The 20,113-nt window shown below is 32.2% G+C and overlaps 1 protein-coding gene across 1 annotated transcript in view; it reads right to left on the bottom strand.

Annotated features, from left to right (window-relative positions):
- LOC139489665 (uncharacterized) overlaps positions 1 to 20,113 on the bottom strand; it is a 79,723-nt gene that overhangs the window by 1,355 nt on the left and 58,255 nt on the right. The window contains exons 12-17 of the mRNA XM_071276315.1: positions 16,078 to 16,158; positions 14,615 to 14,733; positions 13,697 to 13,901; positions 12,157 to 12,235; positions 5,355 to 5,505; positions 638 to 717 (exon numbers count right to left, since the gene is read on the bottom strand). Coding sequence (XP_071132416.1) covers positions 638 to 717; positions 5,355 to 5,505; positions 12,157 to 12,235; positions 13,697 to 13,901; positions 14,615 to 14,733; positions 16,078 to 16,158 — 715 coding nt within the window. The remainder of the gene's footprint in view (positions 1 to 637; positions 718 to 5,354; positions 5,506 to 12,156; positions 12,236 to 13,696; positions 13,902 to 14,614; positions 14,734 to 16,077; positions 16,159 to 20,113) is intronic.

A 20,113-nucleotide genomic window follows, 5' to 3' on the forward strand; every position in this document is an offset into this window, starting at 1 on the left:
CTGCTGGAAGAAAAACTCTTTAACTGTGTGTAAATGCCAGAACCATATTTCAATTTGATTTAGAGATAACTAAAGGAAATAATTCTTCAATGGTTAATGTCAAACTCTATCTTGGCCTGTATTTTTGATCCCTTACATGATGTTCAAATTTCAAAAGATTTGGTCAAGCAATCTTATAATCGTTTTTATATTGAAAAATCTAATTTTACATGATAACTAGTGAGCATAACTTTAGATTGCTATATATTAAAACCATCACAATTGAACTAGACCTGTTTTTTTTAATAATCCATGAAATTTTGTTCAAATTAAAAAAAAAAAATGTAAAGCCCTACTTAAATTTTAATTAGGAAACCAAGCTTGTATAACACCCAAACAAATGATTAGTGTCTGTCCATTCATTCGTTTGGTTGTCACAAGTTTGATTTTCTGATGATAATTTAAGAAGAGCTTTACTATTTTGTGATTTGAACGGACACAAATAGACATGTGAATCACAAAATACCACCCTTCGATGAGGCAAGGATAAAACAATAAGACATATAACTGCTGTGTGTTTTCTTGTTGAGATGTATCTCAGGTTATGTCTGAAGAAAACATTTGTGAAAAAAAAAGTATCATTAACCCATATATTTACCTTTTGCCAACTAAACCTAATTTTACATCATCTTCAAATCCAACTTCATTGAATGCTTCAAATATATCAGCTGCCAACATCTAACAAAAAATAGTAAAGAAGTTGAGACTAAATTCTGTCTTGAAAGACGTCATTGTAACCCAAAAAATTCTCAAAATATATAGCTTTATAATTGCAGTATTGTGTTAAAAGGTAAAAATCAAAGGAATTACTGAAAATTTATATCATTTTTTACTGACAATATTGTTTTAACTCAAAACAGTAATTTCATCAAAACTCATGTTCTTCAATTTAATGAACTCATACTGTATATAACTGTAATACAATAGTATTGAGTGTTTAAAAATATGTTATCTTACCTTGCCCCAGACTGTAGAATAATACACAACAGTATCAAGTGTTTAATTATATGTCAGCTTACCTCGCCCCAGACTGTATAATAATACACAAAAGTATTGAGTGTTTAATTATATGCCAGCTTACCTCACCCCAGACTGTAGAATAATACACAACAGTATCAAGTGTTTAATTATATGTCAGCTTACCTTGCCCCAGACTGTAGAATAATACACAACAGTATTGAGTGTTTAATTATATGTCATCTTACCTTACCCCAGACTGTAGAATAATACACAACAGTATTGAGTGTTTAATTATATGTCATTTAACCTCGCCCCAGACTGTAGAATAATACACAACAGTATTGAGTGTTTAATTGTTTGTCAGCTTACCTTGCCCCAGACCGCAGAATAATACACAACAGTATTAAGTGTTTAATTATATGTCAGCTTACCTCACCCCAGACTGTAGAATAATACACAACAGTATTGAGTGTTTAATTATATGTCATCTTACCTCGCCCCAGACTGTAGAATAATACACAACAGTATTGAGTGTTTAATTATATGTCAGCTTACCTCGCCCCAGACTGTAGAATAATACATAACAGTATTGAGTGTTTAATTGTATGTCAGCTTACCTTACCCCAGACTGTAGAATAATACACAACAGTATTGAGTGTTTAATTATATGTCAGCTTACCTCGCCCCAGACTGTAGAATAATACACAACAGTATTGAGTGTTTAATTGTATGTCAGCTTACCTCGCCCCAGACTGTAGAATAATACACAACAGTATTGAGTGTTTAATTGTATGTCATCTTACCTCGCCCCAGACTGTAAAATAATACAAAACAGTATTGAGTGTTTAATTGTATGTCAGCTTATCTTGCCCCAGACCATAGAATAATACACAACAGTATTGAGTGTTTAATTATATGTCAGCTTACCTTGCCCCAGACTGTAGAATAATACACAACAGTATTGAGTGTTTAATTATATGTCAGCTTACCTTGCCCCAGACTGTAGAATAATACACAACAGTATTAAGTGTTTAATTATATGTCAGCTTACCTCGCCCCAGACTGTAGAATAATACTCAACAGTATTGAGTGTTTAATTATATGTCAGCTTACCTCGCCCCAGACTGTAGAATAATACACAACAGCATTGAGTGTTTAATTATATGCCAGCTTACCTCGCCCCAGACTGTAGAATAATACACAAAAGTATTGAGTGTTTAATTATATGCCAGCTTACCTCGCCCCAGACTGTAGAATAATACACAACAGTATTGAGTGTTTAATTATATGTCAGCTTACCTCGCCCCAGACTGTAGAATAATACACAACAGTATTGAGTATTTAATTATATGCCAGTTTACCTCGCCCCAGACTGTAGAATAATACACAACAGTATTGAGTGTTTAATTATATGTCAGCTTACCTTGCCCAGACTGTAGAATAATACACAACAGTATTGAGTGTTTAATTATATGTCGTCTTACCTTGCCCCAGACTGTAGAATAATACACAACAGTATCAAGTGTTTAATGATATGTCAGCTTACCTCGCCCCAGACTGTAGAATAATACACAACAGTATTGAGTGTTTAATTATATGTCAGCTTACCTTGCCCCAGACTGTAGAATAATACACAACAGTATTGAGTTTTTAATTATATGTCAGCTTACCTCGCCCCAGACTGTAGAATAGTACACAACAGTATTGAGTGTTTAATTATATGTCAGCTTACCTCGCCCCAGACTGTAGAATAATACACAACAGTATTGAGTGTTTAATTATATGTCAGCTTACCTCGCCCCAGACTGTAGAATAATACACAACAGTATTGAGAGTTTAATTATATGTCATCTTACCTTGCCCCAGACTGTAGAATAATACACAACAGTATTGAGTGTTTAATTATATGTCAACTTACCTTGCCCCAGACTGTAGAATAATTCACAACAGTATTGAATGTTTAATTATATGTTATCTTACCTTGCCCCAGACTGTAGAATAATACACAACAGTATTGAGTGTTTAATTATATGTCAGCTTACCTTGCCCCAGACTGTAGAACAATGCACAACAGTATTGAGTGTTTAATTATATGCCAGGTTACCTCGCCCCAGACTGTAGAATAATACACAACAGTATTGAGTGTTTAATTATATGTCAGCTTACCTCGCCCCAGACTGTAGAATAATACACAACAGTATCAAGTGTTTAATTATGTCAGCTTACCTCGCCCCAGACTGTAGAATAATTCACAACAGTATTGAGTGTTTAATTATATGTCAGCTTACCTCGCCCCAGACTGTAGAATAATACACAACGGTATTGAGTGTTTAATTATATGTCAGCTCACCTCGCCCAAGACTGTAGAATAATACACAACAGCATTGAGTGTTTAATTATATGTCAGCTTACCTCGCCCCAGACTGTAGAATAATACACAACAGTATTGAGTGTTTAATTATATGTCAGCTTACCTTGCCCCAGACTGTAGAATAATACACAACAGTATTGAGTTTTTAATTATATGTCAGCTTACCTCGCCCCAGACTGTAGAATAATACACAACAGTATTGAGTGTTTAATTATATGTCAGCTTACCTCGCCCCAGACTGTAGAATAATACACAACAGTATTGAGTGTTGAATTATATGTCAGCTTACCTCGCCCCAGACTGTAGAATAATACACAACAGTATTGAGAGTTTAATTATATGTTATCTTACCTTGCCCCAGACTGTAGAATAATACACAACAGTATTGAGTGTTTAATTATATGTCAGCTTACCTCGTCCCAGACTGTAGAATAATTCACAACAGTATTGAGTGTTTAATTATATGTCATCTTACCTCGCCCCAGACTGTAGAATAATACACAACAGTATCAAGTGTTTACACAACAGTATTGAGTGTTTAATTATATGTCAGGTTACCTCGCCCCAGACTGTAGAATAATACACAACAGTATTGAGTGTTTAATTATATGTCAGCTTACCTTGCCCCAGACTGTAGAATAATACACAACAGTATTAAGTGTTTAATTATATGTCATCTTACCTTGCCCCAGACTGTAGAATAATACACAACAGTATTGAGTGTTTAATTATATGCCAGCTTACCTCGCCCCAGACTGTAGAATAATACACAACAGTATTGAGTGTTTAATTGTATGTCATCTTACCTTGCCCCAGACCGTAGAATAATACACAACAGTATTGAGTGTTTAATTATATGTCATCTTACCTCGCCCTAGACTGTAGAATAATACACAACAGTATTGAGTGTTTAATTATATGCCAGGTTACCTCGCCCCAGACTGTAGAATAATACACAACAGTATTGAGTGTTTAATTATATGTCATCTTACCTCGCCCCAGACTGTAGAATAATACACAACAGTATTGAGTGTTTAATTGTATGTCATCTTACCTTGCCCCAGACCGTAGAATAATACACAACAGTATTGAGTGTTTAATTATATGTCATCTTACCTCGCCCTAGACTGTAGAATAATACACAACAGTATTGAGTGTTTAATTATATGCCAGCTTACCTCACCCCAGACTGTAGAATAATACACAACAGTATTGAGTGTTTAATTATATGTCAGCTTACCTCGCCCCAAACTGTAGAATAATATACAACAGTATCAAGTGTTTAATGATATGTCAGCTTACCTCGCCCCAGACTGTAGAATAATACACAACAGTATTGAGTGTTTAATTATATGTCAGCTTACCTCGCCCCAGACTGTAGAATAATACACAACAGTATTGAGTGTTTAATTATATGTCAGCTTACCTTGCCCCAGACTGTAGAATAATACACAACAGTATTGAGTGTTTAATTATATGTCAGCTTACCTCACCCCAGACTGTAGAATAATACACAACAGTATTGAGTGTTTAATTATATGCCAGCTTACCTCGCCCCAGACTGTAGAATAATACACAACAGTATTGAGTGTTTAATTATATGTCAGCTTACCTCGCCCCAGACTGTAGAATAATACACAACAGTATTGAGTGTTTAATTATATGTCAGCTTACCTCGTCCCAGACTGTAGAATAATACACAACAGTATTGAGTGTTTAATTATATGTCAGCTTACCTCGCCCCAGACTGTAGAACAATGCACAACAGTATTGAGTGTTTAATTATATGCCAGGTTACCTCGCCCCAGACTGTAGAATAATACACAACAGTATTGAGTGTTTAATTATATGTCAGCTTACCTCGCCCCAGACTGTAGAATAATACACAACAGTATCAAGTGTTTAATTATATGTCAGCTTACCTCACCCCAGACTGTAGAATAATACACAACAGTATTGAGTGTTTAATTATATGTCAGCTTACCTCGCCCCAGACTGTAGAATAATACTGTGCTGGAAGTTGTTCATCAAACAAAAATGTGTAAGAGTTTGGCTGGAAGTCATCTCCTTCTAATGGGGTAGGCATGTAATTATTCCAACATTTATCAAAAATATTATACCAATGGGTCATCCATCTGTAAAATAAATATTCAAGTCAGTGATATGACAGTTGTTATCCATTCATTTGATGTGTTATTTGACTTTTTCAAATATCACTTTAAATTTGAAATTGACAAGAAATGTATAATAAAAACTAACCCAACTTTATAGAGGGTTAGCCATGCATGGCTAAGACTCAGGTTTTTTTAACTGATATTTCAGTGTGAACTAACTAACATCCTTTAGCCATGCATTGCTAACCTCAAAGTAAGTGTCCTTTTATTTTCATTATAGTTGTAATTAGAGAAGTATTGTAAAATTGTATCTTCTAAAATAAACAGGTCAGAATATAAAAAACCCAAATAAATAAGTTTTCAATATTTTCCATTTGCACATCAAATAAGTCCACAGGGAGTTATAACGGAATGACCTTGGTATTAATTCTGAATAAATTTACATAATGTTTGATTAGGTGTAACATTTCTCCTTATAAATGAATTCAAAAAATTTAGCCTTAATCATGTTAAATACTGATTAAGGTAGCACAAAGATTTTATACCTCCAATTCCCCAGTTTAAAATGCTGTAACTTTCTTTATACTGCTTGAAAATTTATAAAAGTGGTATTTATGGATAGCTTACAGATTACTCTTTCAAATTAATGAAATGTTAGTATTCTACAACAAATATGTAATAAATTATAATGTTAATTGCGTCTATAAAATTTTAAAGGAAATTTCCACTTTCAATTGAAATTAGCTTCTTCATGGATAGCCAGAGATGGTTGATTTTATAATATGTTGTTCCTAAAGCCATTATCTACAAAAGAGTGTCTAATTTTATGTGGTAAGGTTGTTTAAATTAATTAGAGATTTATGAGAGAATGGAATATGACAGAGATAATTTGCGACACCCTTTTGTAGCTTCTGCTGTGTTGATTAAGATTTCGTTAAAATTTCCTGTATAGTTATAGAGATGAAAGAGCTAAATTCATTCATGTGAACTGACCAAGATTTTGCCATTAATTGCATAATAATTGATTACATAATGATTGCATAACAAAAATATTGCATTCATTTAAAAGATTAATCTTTTATCTATCTATTTATACCTATTTTATTAATGTATATGCAGTCTTAGAAAAGTAACAGCATTTTAAAGGTTGGAGATTTGAAGTAAAAAAATCTTTGTATTGTGCTACCTTATTAAAGTACCTCTAGTCATTCTTGTTTATTTCTTATCTTAGATTGTCTGAATAAACAAGGAACTTTTCCTATATCTAAATATTGAATGCAATATGTTGGTCAAATATGTAATGTCAAACACCTGCCATATGCCTACAGCAGGGGCATAAAAAAATCATTCAAATAGTCAGGTTTTCCTCAAATAGATTTTCAATATTTTCCACGTGCACAACAAATAAGTCATCTATGTGGGAGAGTTAGAAAGGGATGATCTATTTCTATATGAATTTAACAAAATTTTTTTTTTTAGAAATGAATTAAAAAAAATTCACAAGTGTTAATCATGTTAAATAATGTAAGTCATTTCTTTTCTTAGATTGTCTGGATAAACAGGAACTTTGCCTATATCTAATTATTGAATTCCATATGTTGGTCAAGTTGATGTCAAACACCTGCCAAATGCTAAGTTAGTGTTATCAAGGGATAGATCGTCCACAAACAAATGCTAAATAAAGATTCTTCCTGTATTAATTACTCAAACTGTTAGATTCTTTGACTTAGATAAAGGTGTCAATTCACTTTTTTACAGTGAAATTTTGATAATTATGTTATATTTTTGGGGGTTATTCTAATTTGAGGTGATTTTAAATGAGTTTATTCTTCAAAATTGTTATACATGTGTATAAAAAATTAAAATAGAAACTTCATGCTTCCCTCTTTTATTTAGCTTTGATACATGTGGCAATATAGGAAAGGTGTACTGACATAAGTAGTCTCTAAACACATTAGCTCCATGGAGCTTTCGTTAGTAGAAGCCATATTAACTATGTGTATCAGTGAGAAAAAATGTAAAAGCATAAAAATATAGTATATACCAATACACATAATTAACAGCGCCTGGTGATGTTTGATAGGCTATCAAACATCACCAGGCGCTGTTAATTATGTGTATTGGTATATACTATATTTTTATGCTTTGATACATGTGATTTAAAAGCATATTTTCTACAAATCCATGTTCCAATTTTAATTTTTTTAACACTACATCAAGGAAAAGACATGAAATTCTTTATGTTGATACCTAAATACAAAACAAACATTTATAATTAAAACTATTGAAATTTAAACTAGATGCTCCAAGGAGCCTGTGTCGCTCACATTATAGTTTTATTTACAATTGATGCATGAAATAATGCAATTGTTATACATCATGCACATTTGTACTTTTGCTCTAGTTTCAGAGATACAAGTCAAAAACTGCATTTTCCCCCTATTTTCTATTTTTAGCCATGTCAGCAATGTTGGTTGGCACGCAGTGTCATCAGACACATTTAAAACAAGAGTGCACACACTGAAATGTCTCGCCTTCTTTACTAATCATTGATATTATGTTGAAAGTCCTAAGTATAAAGCGTTATTACAACTGTCACATAAACTTAACATTAAACAAGATAGTTAAACAAAGACCAATGAACCAGGAAAATGAGGTCAAGGTCAAATGAACCATGCCAGGCAGACATGTACAGCTAACAATGCTTCCATACAACAAATATAGTTGACCTATTACTTATAGTTTAAGAAAAATAGACCAAAACACAAAAACTTAACACTGTCCAATGAACCGTGCAATTGAGGTCATGGTCAAATAAAACCTGCGGGACTGACATATAGATCATAATATATTTCCATACATCAAATATAGTTGACCTTTGGCATATAATATTAGATAAAAAGATCAAAACTTAAAAATTTAACTTTGACCACTGAACCATGAAAATGAGGTCAAGGTCAGATGACATCTGCCCGCTAGACATGTACACCTTACAATCATTCCATACAACAAATATAGTAGACTTATTGCATAAAGTATGAGAAAAACAGACCAAAACACAAAAACTTAACTATAACCACTGAACCATGAAAATGAGGTCCAGGTCAGATGACACCTGCCAGTTGGACATGTACACCTTCCAGTCCTTCCATACACCAAATATACTAGCCCTATTGCTTATAGTATCTGAGATATGGACTTGACCACCAAAACTTAACCTTGTTCACTGATCCATGAAATGAGGTCGAGGTCAAGTGAAAACTGTCTGACGTGCATGAGGACCTTGCAAGGTACGCACATACCAAATATAGTTATCCTATTACTTATAATAAGAGAGAATTCAACGTTACAAAAATTCTGAACTTTTTTTTCAAGTGGTCACTGAACCATGAAAATGAGGTCAAGGACATTGGACATGTGACTGACGGAAACTTCCTAACATGAGGCATCTATATACAAAATATGAAGCATCCAGGTCTTCCTCCTTCTAAAATATATAGCTTTTAAGAAGTGAGCTAACACCGCCGCCGCTGCCGGATTTGTCTCAGTTGTTTCAGATGACTTTTGTAAAAGATTACAAAAATTTACTATAAAGGACAATAACTTCTTAAGGGGCCAATTGACCATTTTGGTAATATTAACTTATTTGTAGATCTTACTTTGCTGAACATTATTGCTGTTTACAGTTTATCTCTAACCAACAAATTGGCCACCATGAGCTCAGCTGGATATGACTGCAGATGTCCAACCCTGATAAGTTGGGGCCAAATTGGACACAATATTCACACTTGATACAAGTCTGAATTTTGATTGTAACTAAATTTTTGACACATGTTTGTTTTTATGTAAACTTTACAGCTGGTACATGTGTTTTAATGTTTATATTTTGTAGATGAATGCAAGAAAAATGGTGTGAGAAGTTATTTACATAGGTTTTAATTTGGAAACAATCTAAATCAAATTAACTTTTTTATAAATAAGTACCAGTAAAACTATTAATATATAAACAAGATGTGATATGATTGCCAATGAGACAACTATCCACCAAAGTTCCAATGAAGCATCTGTAAGGACTTTAAGGCAACTGTATGGCCATCAATATGTCAACTATTCATAATCTATTTTTGATTAACCATTTTAATGTCAACCATTTATAATTTATTTATGATTTAACAAATTAATGTCAACTTTTTATAATCTATTTTTGAGTAACAATGTTAATGTCAATTGTTTATAATCTATTTTTGATTAAAGATATTAATGTCAACTTTTTATAATCTATTTTGGAGTACCCATGTAAATGTCAACTGTTTATAATTCATTTTTGTATAACAGAGATTTAAGTCTCCCTTTGTTTATTGATACAAAAAAACAGTGGGGAAAACAACTTTGATATCAATGCACAGCTGGAACTGAATTTGATTTTTATGTAACAGTTTAAGATGCTGATAAAATAATATTTTAACCATATCTGATTTCTTCAAATCATAGAGAGCAATATATATTAAATTTTGATTAACATGAAAGTATATAACGAAGTGCATATATAAGTTATTTAAAATGGTGATTTATACTTTACACATCTTTATAAAAAACAGTGTAACGATTGCCAATGAGACAACCCTCCACTGCAGATCAAATGATATATCACATACAATAAAAAAGATAGCATCTAATAATCCAGAGTATTAACAATGGCTACCTGAATACAACATTGCTATAAAGACTCCCTTCCATTGAAGGAATAACATAGATCACTAATGGATGAACATGGCATTCCATATCAAAAGCACTTTTACACAGATACTTATAATTGAACATGGCATTCCATATCAAAAGCACTTTTACACAGATACTTACGGATGAACATGACATTCCATATCAAAAGCATTTTTACACAGATACTTATTGATGAACATGACATTCCATATCAAAAGCACTTTTACACAGATACTTATGGATGAACATGACATTCCATATCAAAAGCACTTTTACACAGATACTTACGGATGAACATGGCATTCCATATCAAAAGCATTTTACACAGATACTTATTGATGAACATGGCATTCCATATCAAAAGCACTTTTACACAGATACTTACGGATGAACATGACATTCCATATCAAAAGCATTTTTACACAGATACTTATTGATGAACATGGCATTCCATATCAAAAGCACTTTTACACAGATACTTACGGATGAACATGGCATTCCATATCAAAAGCACTTTTACACAGATACTTATTGATGAACATGGCATTCCATATCAAAAGCACTTTTACACAGATACTTACGGATGAACATGACATTCCATATCAAAAGCATTTTTACACAGATACTTATTGATGAACATGACATTCCATATCAAAAGCACTTTTACACAGATACTTATGGATGAACATGACATTCCATATCAAAAGCACTTTTACACAGATACTTACGGATGAACATGGCATTCCATATCAAAAGCATTTTTACACAGATACTTATTGATGAACATGGCATTCCATATCAAAAGCACTTTTACACAGATACTTACGGATGAACATGACATTCCATATCAAAAGCATTTTTACACAGATACTTATTGATGAACATGGCATTCCATATCAAAAGCACTTTTACACAGATACTTACGGATGAACATGGCATTCCATATCAAAAGCACTTTTACACAGATACTTATTGATGAACATGGCATTCCATATCAAAAGCACTTTTACACAGATACTTATGGATGAACATGACATTCCATATCAAAAGCACTTTTACACAGATACTTATGGATGAACATGACATTCCCATATCAAAAGCACTTTTACACAGATACTTATGGATGAACATGACATTCCATATCAAAAGCACTTTTACACAGATACTTATTGATGAACATGGCATTCCATATCAAAAGCACTTTTACACAGATACTTACGGATGAACATAGCATTCCATATCAAAAGCACTTTTACACAGATACTTATTGATGAACATGGCATTCCATATCAAAAGCACTTTTACACAGATACTTACAAATGAACATGACATTCCATATCAAAAGCACTTTTACACAGATACTTACGGATGAACATGAAATTCCATATCAAAAGCATTTTTACACAGATACTTACGGATGAACATGACATTCCATATCAAAAGCATTTTTACACAGATACTTATTGATGAACATAGCATTCCATATCAAAAGCACTTTTACACAGATACTTATGGATGAACATGACATTCCATATCAAAAGCACTTTTACACAGATACTTACGGATGAACATAGCATTCATATCAAAAGCACTTTTACACAGATACTTACGGATGAACATAGCATTCCATATCAAAAGCACTTTTACACAGATACTTATTGATGAACATGGCATTCCATATCAAAAGCACTTTTACACAGATACTTATGGATGAACATGACATTTCATATCAAAAGCACTTTTACACAGATACTTATTGATGAACATGGCATTCCATATCAAAAGCACTTTTACACAGATACTTACGGATGAACATAGCATTCCATATCAAAAGCACTTTTACACAGATACTTATTGATGAACATGGCATTCCATATCAAAAGCACTTTTACACAGATACTTACGGATGAACATGGCATTCCATATCAAAAGCACTTTTACACAGATACTTACGGATGAACATGGCATTCCATATCAAAAGCACTTTTACACAGATCATAACACATATTGTAGGCATCAAGTGAAGATTCACCTATAAGATATAAAAAATATATGAGAAATGAAAATGATATATTCATTCACATGAAACGTATAAATTGAGACCTACTGTTAAAGAAATTTCTATCCTTTATTAAAGCGCACGAATTATAAATAAAAGTACCTTTGATGAGCCGTCTACTTTTCTCCACACAACCTTATCAGTGCACTTTTGTGAGTGATCCAATGGCATTATGTATTATGCTTGCATAGTTTCTTATTGTTTTCTCTTAGGTACAATTCTTTGCTCTGATTTCAGAAAGTAATTTTGTTTTTACATAAAACAGGGTATTATTTGAACTTAGAATTATTTTTAATTATGGAATTTGCATAATTTCTTTTGGTGGAAATTTTTACTAAATTCCATGTTTATTCTGTACTCCAAATGTTCTGTGCTGCGCACAACACTTTCTATTACAAAGAAGATAGTACATTTTCAATAGAATGTACTGTGCCGCGCACAACACTATCTATACAAAATACATTGTATGGAAAGTGTTATGATCCTCTCAAAACATTATAATACATTTTTTTACCAAATAATCATGGAATTTATTAAAAATTTCCAGCACAAGAAATTATGCAAATTCCATAATTAAAAATAATTCCAAGTTCAAATAATAGCCTGTTATAAAAGAAATTCCTATCCCAATGACAAGAATTAAAATTGCACTTGGATTTGTTGCAATTGTGATCTTGACCTCATTTGTAAAGAGCCGAAAATAATAGGGATCAATCTTCCTCACCGTATATTTTACAATATATTCAAGTTTGTTTCCAATCCCTTCTGAGGCATTGGAGTTATCATTAGGAAACCCCTTTTTCAATAACTATTTTGGTTTATTTTTAGTAACTGCAAATTGGAGGTATAGACCATTATCTGGAAACCACTTTCCTTGAAATCTCAAAATTGAAAGGGAACTTTAAATATATCCGACAATATTTCAGATATTAATGCAATCATATCTAAAAAAAATTAAATACTGCCTCTAGTTGTGTATAATATGCATCCCTATAGTTACCAACTATATATCTTGGGTAAAAAGGGAATATTGTACACAGACAAATACGGTAACACTATTCTTAAAATGAAATTATTATCCATAATATTTCCCCACATATATTAATAGAAGTTAGACAATACTTTATTCTTTATGCGTTCAAGGCCATATCTAGTCTGTGGTCTATACAGTTTCATTTTTCCAGTGATATGAATGAACTTGAACTTCAATTGTATTTTACCAAAATATTTGAGACTGATTTTCCTGTGATATGATTTGCACTGACCATCATTTGCTATCTCTTTGGTCATTAGTTTTTCTGTGAAAAGATTAGAACTGACCATCTATTATTTTTTTTTAACCATATATTCAGACATGTTTTTGTTGGAACAGCCCTAATATTATTTGACCATCTCTTTTGACATTAATTTTTCTGTGATTACATAGGGACTGACCTTCTATTATTTTTTTGGCCATCTCTTCGGACATTGGTTTTCCTGTGATAGGATTAGAACTGATGCTCATCAGGACTTCTGGTCTTGTTAACCATCTTCTCATTAGTTTAGCTACAGTGAAAACAGCATCCACTTCAATGTTATACTGTCCTGATAACTCGGAATACTGTACTGTTGTCAACATCTGTTGTAAGCCATTCCCAAACTTAACAAAAAGAGGAAGATTATACATTTTCTATACCTATTGAAGCCATTCTTATAATTTTTATATATTATGTTTTGTGATTTTAATGTGTACCTTTTAGCCAAATTTGCAATATTTGTCAGTCTACCAAGATTTGTGGTGTTTGGTATGCATGCATATTTATTAATTTAATACAGGGTTACATGAATATGAGGCAGTAAAAAGAATGTTAAGATTTGCAATAATAGTTTTCATAATATTTCATATACAAAATGTACTATTTTCTTGATTTTGTTTTTAAATTTAATAATTTAAAGGATTTTTAACTTAATAAACAAAAGATCAAAACAAAATTTCAGAAAATAGCAATAATTACATGTTCAGCTTCCTGCTGATCACAAACATAATTTCTTTATTTGATTTAAGATTATTTCTGACTAGAATTTTTATTCAACATTTCAAATTTCAATTGTAAAGAAAATTTTTTTATTTTTTTATTTTAAGTAACCATAAAATGGGTATTTAGAACATATAAATAGGGTTCAAAGGTAGTTTTCCGTGAAATATTTTGTGGTTCACTGTGAGCTTTCTCTCGGCCATGGTATTATTGGTTGTGCTTGATTTAATATCCACCTAGTAAATGTTAAATTTTCATGCGACTTTTTTTCAGTAGTAAGCTGATTTTAGTGTTTAAAATATAAATACAAAGGATATGGGGTATGTAATTCACTTACATTCTCAAATAATTCCTGTACATCGTGAAATGTCATGTAGCCTGGCTCTGAAGGATGGGATGGGGGTATGACGTTTAATCCCATGTATGAAAATGGTGTTGTTCCGATGAAGCTTCTTACTACAAAAGAAAATAAATGTAAAACAAATGTAAAATGTGCAATTTTTGGAATATTCATGAGAGAGATTAGTTCATGTGAGGTGTAAGAGACACATTTGAAGACTCATTGGTAGCGTTGGGCTATTTTCTCTTCTTTGGTATAGGTTATTGTCTCTTTGACACATTTCCATTCTCAATTTTACATAAGGTTGTAGTGTTCTGTTCCATTTTGTATGATGCTGAGACACATTGAGTTAAATGAAACTTCCTATTTTCGTTAGTTTTACACTAAGAATTTCCAAAATGTTGTATATTCCTAATAACATATGAAAACTGTCTCATTTTACTTGCCCAATTTCCCTCCATTTGTGTCAGGTATATCACACATTATTTGTTAAGACATGTTTTTGATTTTTACACCAAATAATTACATATTTTATTACATATGTTGTAAATGCGTATATTGGTTATTTCCAAGTAAAGAAATATTGTTGTTATTGTATTAAGAGAGTTTATATAAGTTGTCAGAAGTTATTTCTACTATTAAGTACACTGTATATTGAATGAGTAATTAACGTACGTTTTACTTTATGTTACTAGCTGTATCTATAACGTCATATATGTCATGTATTATTCAGAACGTTACCGTTGGGTAAATATTCTAATAGTGAACCCAAAAGTGTTCATTTGTGAGCTCTTGACTGGAAGTGATTGGTTTAGTAACAAAAGTGTACTATCATAAGCATTTTGAGTCGAGGACTCATATATTTTATGTCAGCGTTTGACGTTATGTTTTTCTTCCTGCTTAGAATATTTACTTCTGGGAATTTCAAATAAATACCAGTGCAACGTCACGTTCGTTAGTATTTGCTGTGTTTACATTTGGCTTGCACCAAGGCTCAGCCAAGGGGTTCCTAGAGGTGAGAAGCAGCGCATTTAGCTGTATGCCTCACAGTTTATATTACAAGTAAGGGTCATAGTTAAGGGGTTAGAAGCAGCACAGATAGCTGTATGCCTTGCATTTATTTACGTTGTCATTGTAGAATTTAAGATAATCCCATTCGGCCCGTACGAAAATACAATAGAAAGAATATCATTTTAGTAGTTCCACCCCATATGTTAATTATATATTGTTGCTCGAATATTGTACATGTATTGAAATATATCGACAGTTCTAGATGTTTAATACATGTATCATTTTTACTATTGATTATTTATTCACGCTACCAAGAGAGAACAGAAAACAGAATTGACAGCCTTATTTATTTATCCCTAGTTTAGTTACAAGTTTTGTGAGTTTATTCGTATTGCTGGCTTTATAACTATACAAAAACATAGCAAGAAGCAGAAATTAAGACAACATACATCGACCTGGCTCCATCCATGCGGTCTTTCTTTTGCCTTTTCTGTTGTATGGATCAATATAAAAAGTGCTGATATATGAACCTACAATATACAATCATAAACTTAAACAACTGATCATCACTTGTTCATTTTCTTTTATTCCATAAAGTGTTATTCATTTTTTCTTTAATTTACCTGTGCACTTTTTTGAGGAAGCATGTCTCATCACGATCAACATTTCATTTTGATATGAAGGTTAATTTTTAAAATGATGCACAATTGTTGTTAGCCAATCAAACTGACAGATTTTGGTGAAAGATACATGTAAATTATAATGTAATTATATACAAATCAAGCTGATTGCACAAATCATGATTAGTTGTTTTTAACAATTCAAGTCCTTGTGAAAATAAATAGGAATTCCTATCTTTCCTCATAATGAAAAACAACTAAAAGAAGATGTAAAAAAATCTTTCACAAAAATAATGTTGCATAAATAATTTACCACTTTTGCGTAATTCAGAAGAACAAAGAGATTCATCTAACCATTTAAAAGACAGATACTTGAAGACACTGGTACTTTAAACCATCCCTTGAGGAAGACCTTGACAGCTGATAACTATTCTGTACCAAATATCTCTCAGAATATAAGTTATCTTGAAGTTGATAATCAATTGTTAATTATTTCATTCTAAAAATCCAATTTCCTTCTAAATATTAGATTTGATAAATTTGTGATTTTATAAGTCACATATTTCCCACCAACCTATCCAGAATCTTTGCAAGAGATAAAATCATAATTGAGTAACTTGGCATGTAATAAATAAATTATCAGTTTTATAAACAAGAGTGCACACACTAAATGTCTCGCCTTCTTTACTAATCATTGATATTATGTTGATACTCCTAAATATAAAGCTTTATTACGAGTGTCACATAAACTTAACATGAATCATGAAAATGAGGTCAAGGTCAGTTGAATCATATGCCAGGCAGACATGCACAGCTAACAATGCTTCCATACAACAAACATGACAAATATAGTTGAGCCTATTGCTTATAGTTTAAGAAAATAGACCAAAACACAAAAACTTAACACTGAGCAATGAACCGTGAAAACCAGGTCAAGGTCAAATAAAACCTGCACGATTTACATATAGATTATAAAATATTTCCATACACCAAATATAGTTGACCTACGACATATAGTATTAGATAAAAAGACCAAAACTCAAAAACTTAACTTTGACCACTGAACCATGAAAATGAGGTCAAGGTCAGATGACATCTGCCCGCTAGACATGTACACCTTACAATCATTCCATACAACAAATATAGTAAACCTATTGCATAAAGTATGAGAAAAACAGACCAAAACACAAAAACTTAACAATAACCACTGAACCATGAAAATGAGGTCAAGGTCAGATGACACCTGCCAGTTGGACATGTACACCTTACAGTCCTTCCATACACCGAATATACTAGACATATTGCTTATAGTATCTGAGATATGGACTTGACCACCAAAACTTAACCTTGTTCACTGATCCATGAAATGAGGTCGAGGTCAAGTGAAAACTGTCTGACGGGCATGAGGATCTTGCAAGGTACGCACATACGAAATATAGTTATCCTATTACTTACAGTAAGAGAGAATTTAACATTACAAAAAATCTGAACTTTTTTTTCAAGTGGTCACTGAACCATGAAAATGAGGTCAAGGACAATGGACATGTGACTGACGGAAACTTCGTAACATGAGGCATCCATATACAAAATATGAAGCATCCAGGTCTTCCACATTCTAAAATATATAGTTTTTAAGAAGTGAGCTAACACCGTCGCCGCCGCCGTAGCCTGATCACTATCCCTATGTCGAGCTTTCTGCAACAAAAGTTGCAGGGTCGACAAAAAATTTGTAAGGGTTCCGCGGAACCCAGTGTCTCGCCTACTCTTTCTGTTAATCGCAGGCTCAACAAAAATGAGGAAATAAATCAATAAAATATTCCTGTTGATATTATCTTTAAATTGTAAGAAGCTTCTGTCCAAGTTTGGTAAAAATCCAGGATAGTTTATGAATTTAATACTGTTTAAAAACTTTTAACTGCAGACTGAATGTAATGTCAACTGGAAGAAAACTAAATTTCCTTCTAGATACTAGCTTTTGATCATAAACAAACAACTACACAGTGAATGTGTTGTTTCCTGGCAGAAAATCTAAGTCCATTTAAAGGTAAAATACGGAAAAAATGGAATTTTATTTTTACAAAATTTACTTCTGGATACTGTCTTATGATCATAAACTAGCTTCGGTCCAAGTTTGGTACTAACCCAGGATAGATTAAGAAAGTTATTAAAATTTTAAAAAGTTGAACCACAGAGTGAATGTAATATTTCCTGGCAGAAAAACTAAGTCCATTTAAAAGAAAAATACCGAAAAAAATTGAATTTTATTTTACAAAATTTACTTCTGGATACTATCTTATGATCATAAACAAGCTTCTGTCCAAGTTTGGTAGAAATCCAAGATAGTTTAAGAAAGTTATTAGTAAAATTTAAATAAAGGGCTGCGCTTTAGCGCATGATACGCCCGTTGCTCTTTTAACTTGTCTTTTATGCTTTAAATGAATATGATCAACTAGAAATATATATACAAATCAAAAGGGATGTTACATTAATATATTCACCAAAGTTTCATAAAATCCCCCTTTTTAAGGTATAAAAATTCATTACTTAAGAAAACGTAAAATCTAAAATTTATAAAAATGGAAAGGGAGCTTATGTCAATAGATATAAACAATTTATCAAAGTTGCATAAAATTTTGTGAAAGTTAGTTATTGTCCCAAAATTCGAAAATCCCCCCTTTTTTAAGCATAAAAATTCATAACACGGAAATGTAAAATCTGAAATTTATAAAAATTGAAAGGGAGCTTACATCAATAGATTTAAAAAATTCACCAAAGTTTCATGGACATTGGTGAAAGACTTTTTGAGATATTGTCCGAAGTGTTGAAAATCCCCCTTTTTTTTATGAATAAAGCCCCATAAATCCAAAACTTAAAATCTGAAATTTATAAAAATTAAAAGGGAGCTTACATCAATAGGTATAAACAATTCACCAAAGTTTCATGGACATTGGTGAAAGCCTTTTTGAGTTATTGTCCGAAGTGTTGAAAATCCCCCTTTTTTTTATGAATAAAGCCCCATAAATCCAAAACTTAAAATCTGAAATTTATAAAAATTGAAAGGGAGCTTACATCAACAGATATAAACAATTCACCAAAGTTTCATGGACATTGGTGAAAGCCTTTTTGAGTTATTGTCCGAAGTGTTGAAAATCCCCCTTTTTTTTATGAATAAAGCCCCATAAATCCAAAACTTAAAATCTGAAATTTATAAAAATTGAAAGGGAGCTTACATCAATAGATATAAACAATTCATCAAAGTTTCATGGACATTGGTGAAAGCCTTTTTGAGTTATTGTCCGAAGTGTTGAAAATCCCCCCTTTTTTATGAATAAAGCCCCATAAATCCAAAACTTAAAATCTGAAATTAAAAAAAAACGAAAGGGAGCTTAGGTCAATAGATATAAACAATTCACTTAAGTTTCATGGAAATTGGTGAAAGTGTTTTTGAGTTATTGTCCGAAGTGTGGACGACGGACGGACGGACGGACGGACAACGGTATACCATAATACGTCCCGTCTAAAAGACGACGGGCGTATAAAAACTTTAACCACAGAGTGAATGTAATATTTCCTGGCAGAAAAACTAAGTCCATTTAAAAGTAAAATACGGAAAAAATAGAATTTTATTTTTACAAAATTTACTTCTGGATACTATCTTATGATCATAAACGAGCTTCTGTCCAAGTGTGGTAGAAATCCAAGATAGTTTAAGAAAGATATTAGTAAAATTTTAAAAACTTTAACCACAGAGTGAATATTTGTGGATGCCGCCGCCAACGGATTGTAGGATCGCTTTTTCGACTAAAGTCGAAGGCTCGACAAAAATGAAGCTCTAGCAGTGCAGTGCACAAGCCCTTAGAAAGGT

The sequence above is a fragment of the Mytilus edulis genome, chromosome 9 (assembly GCF_963676685.1).
Source record: "Mytilus edulis chromosome 9, xbMytEdul2.2, whole genome shotgun sequence".
NCBI lineage: Eukaryota > Metazoa > Mollusca > Bivalvia > Mytilida > Mytilidae > Mytilus > Mytilus edulis.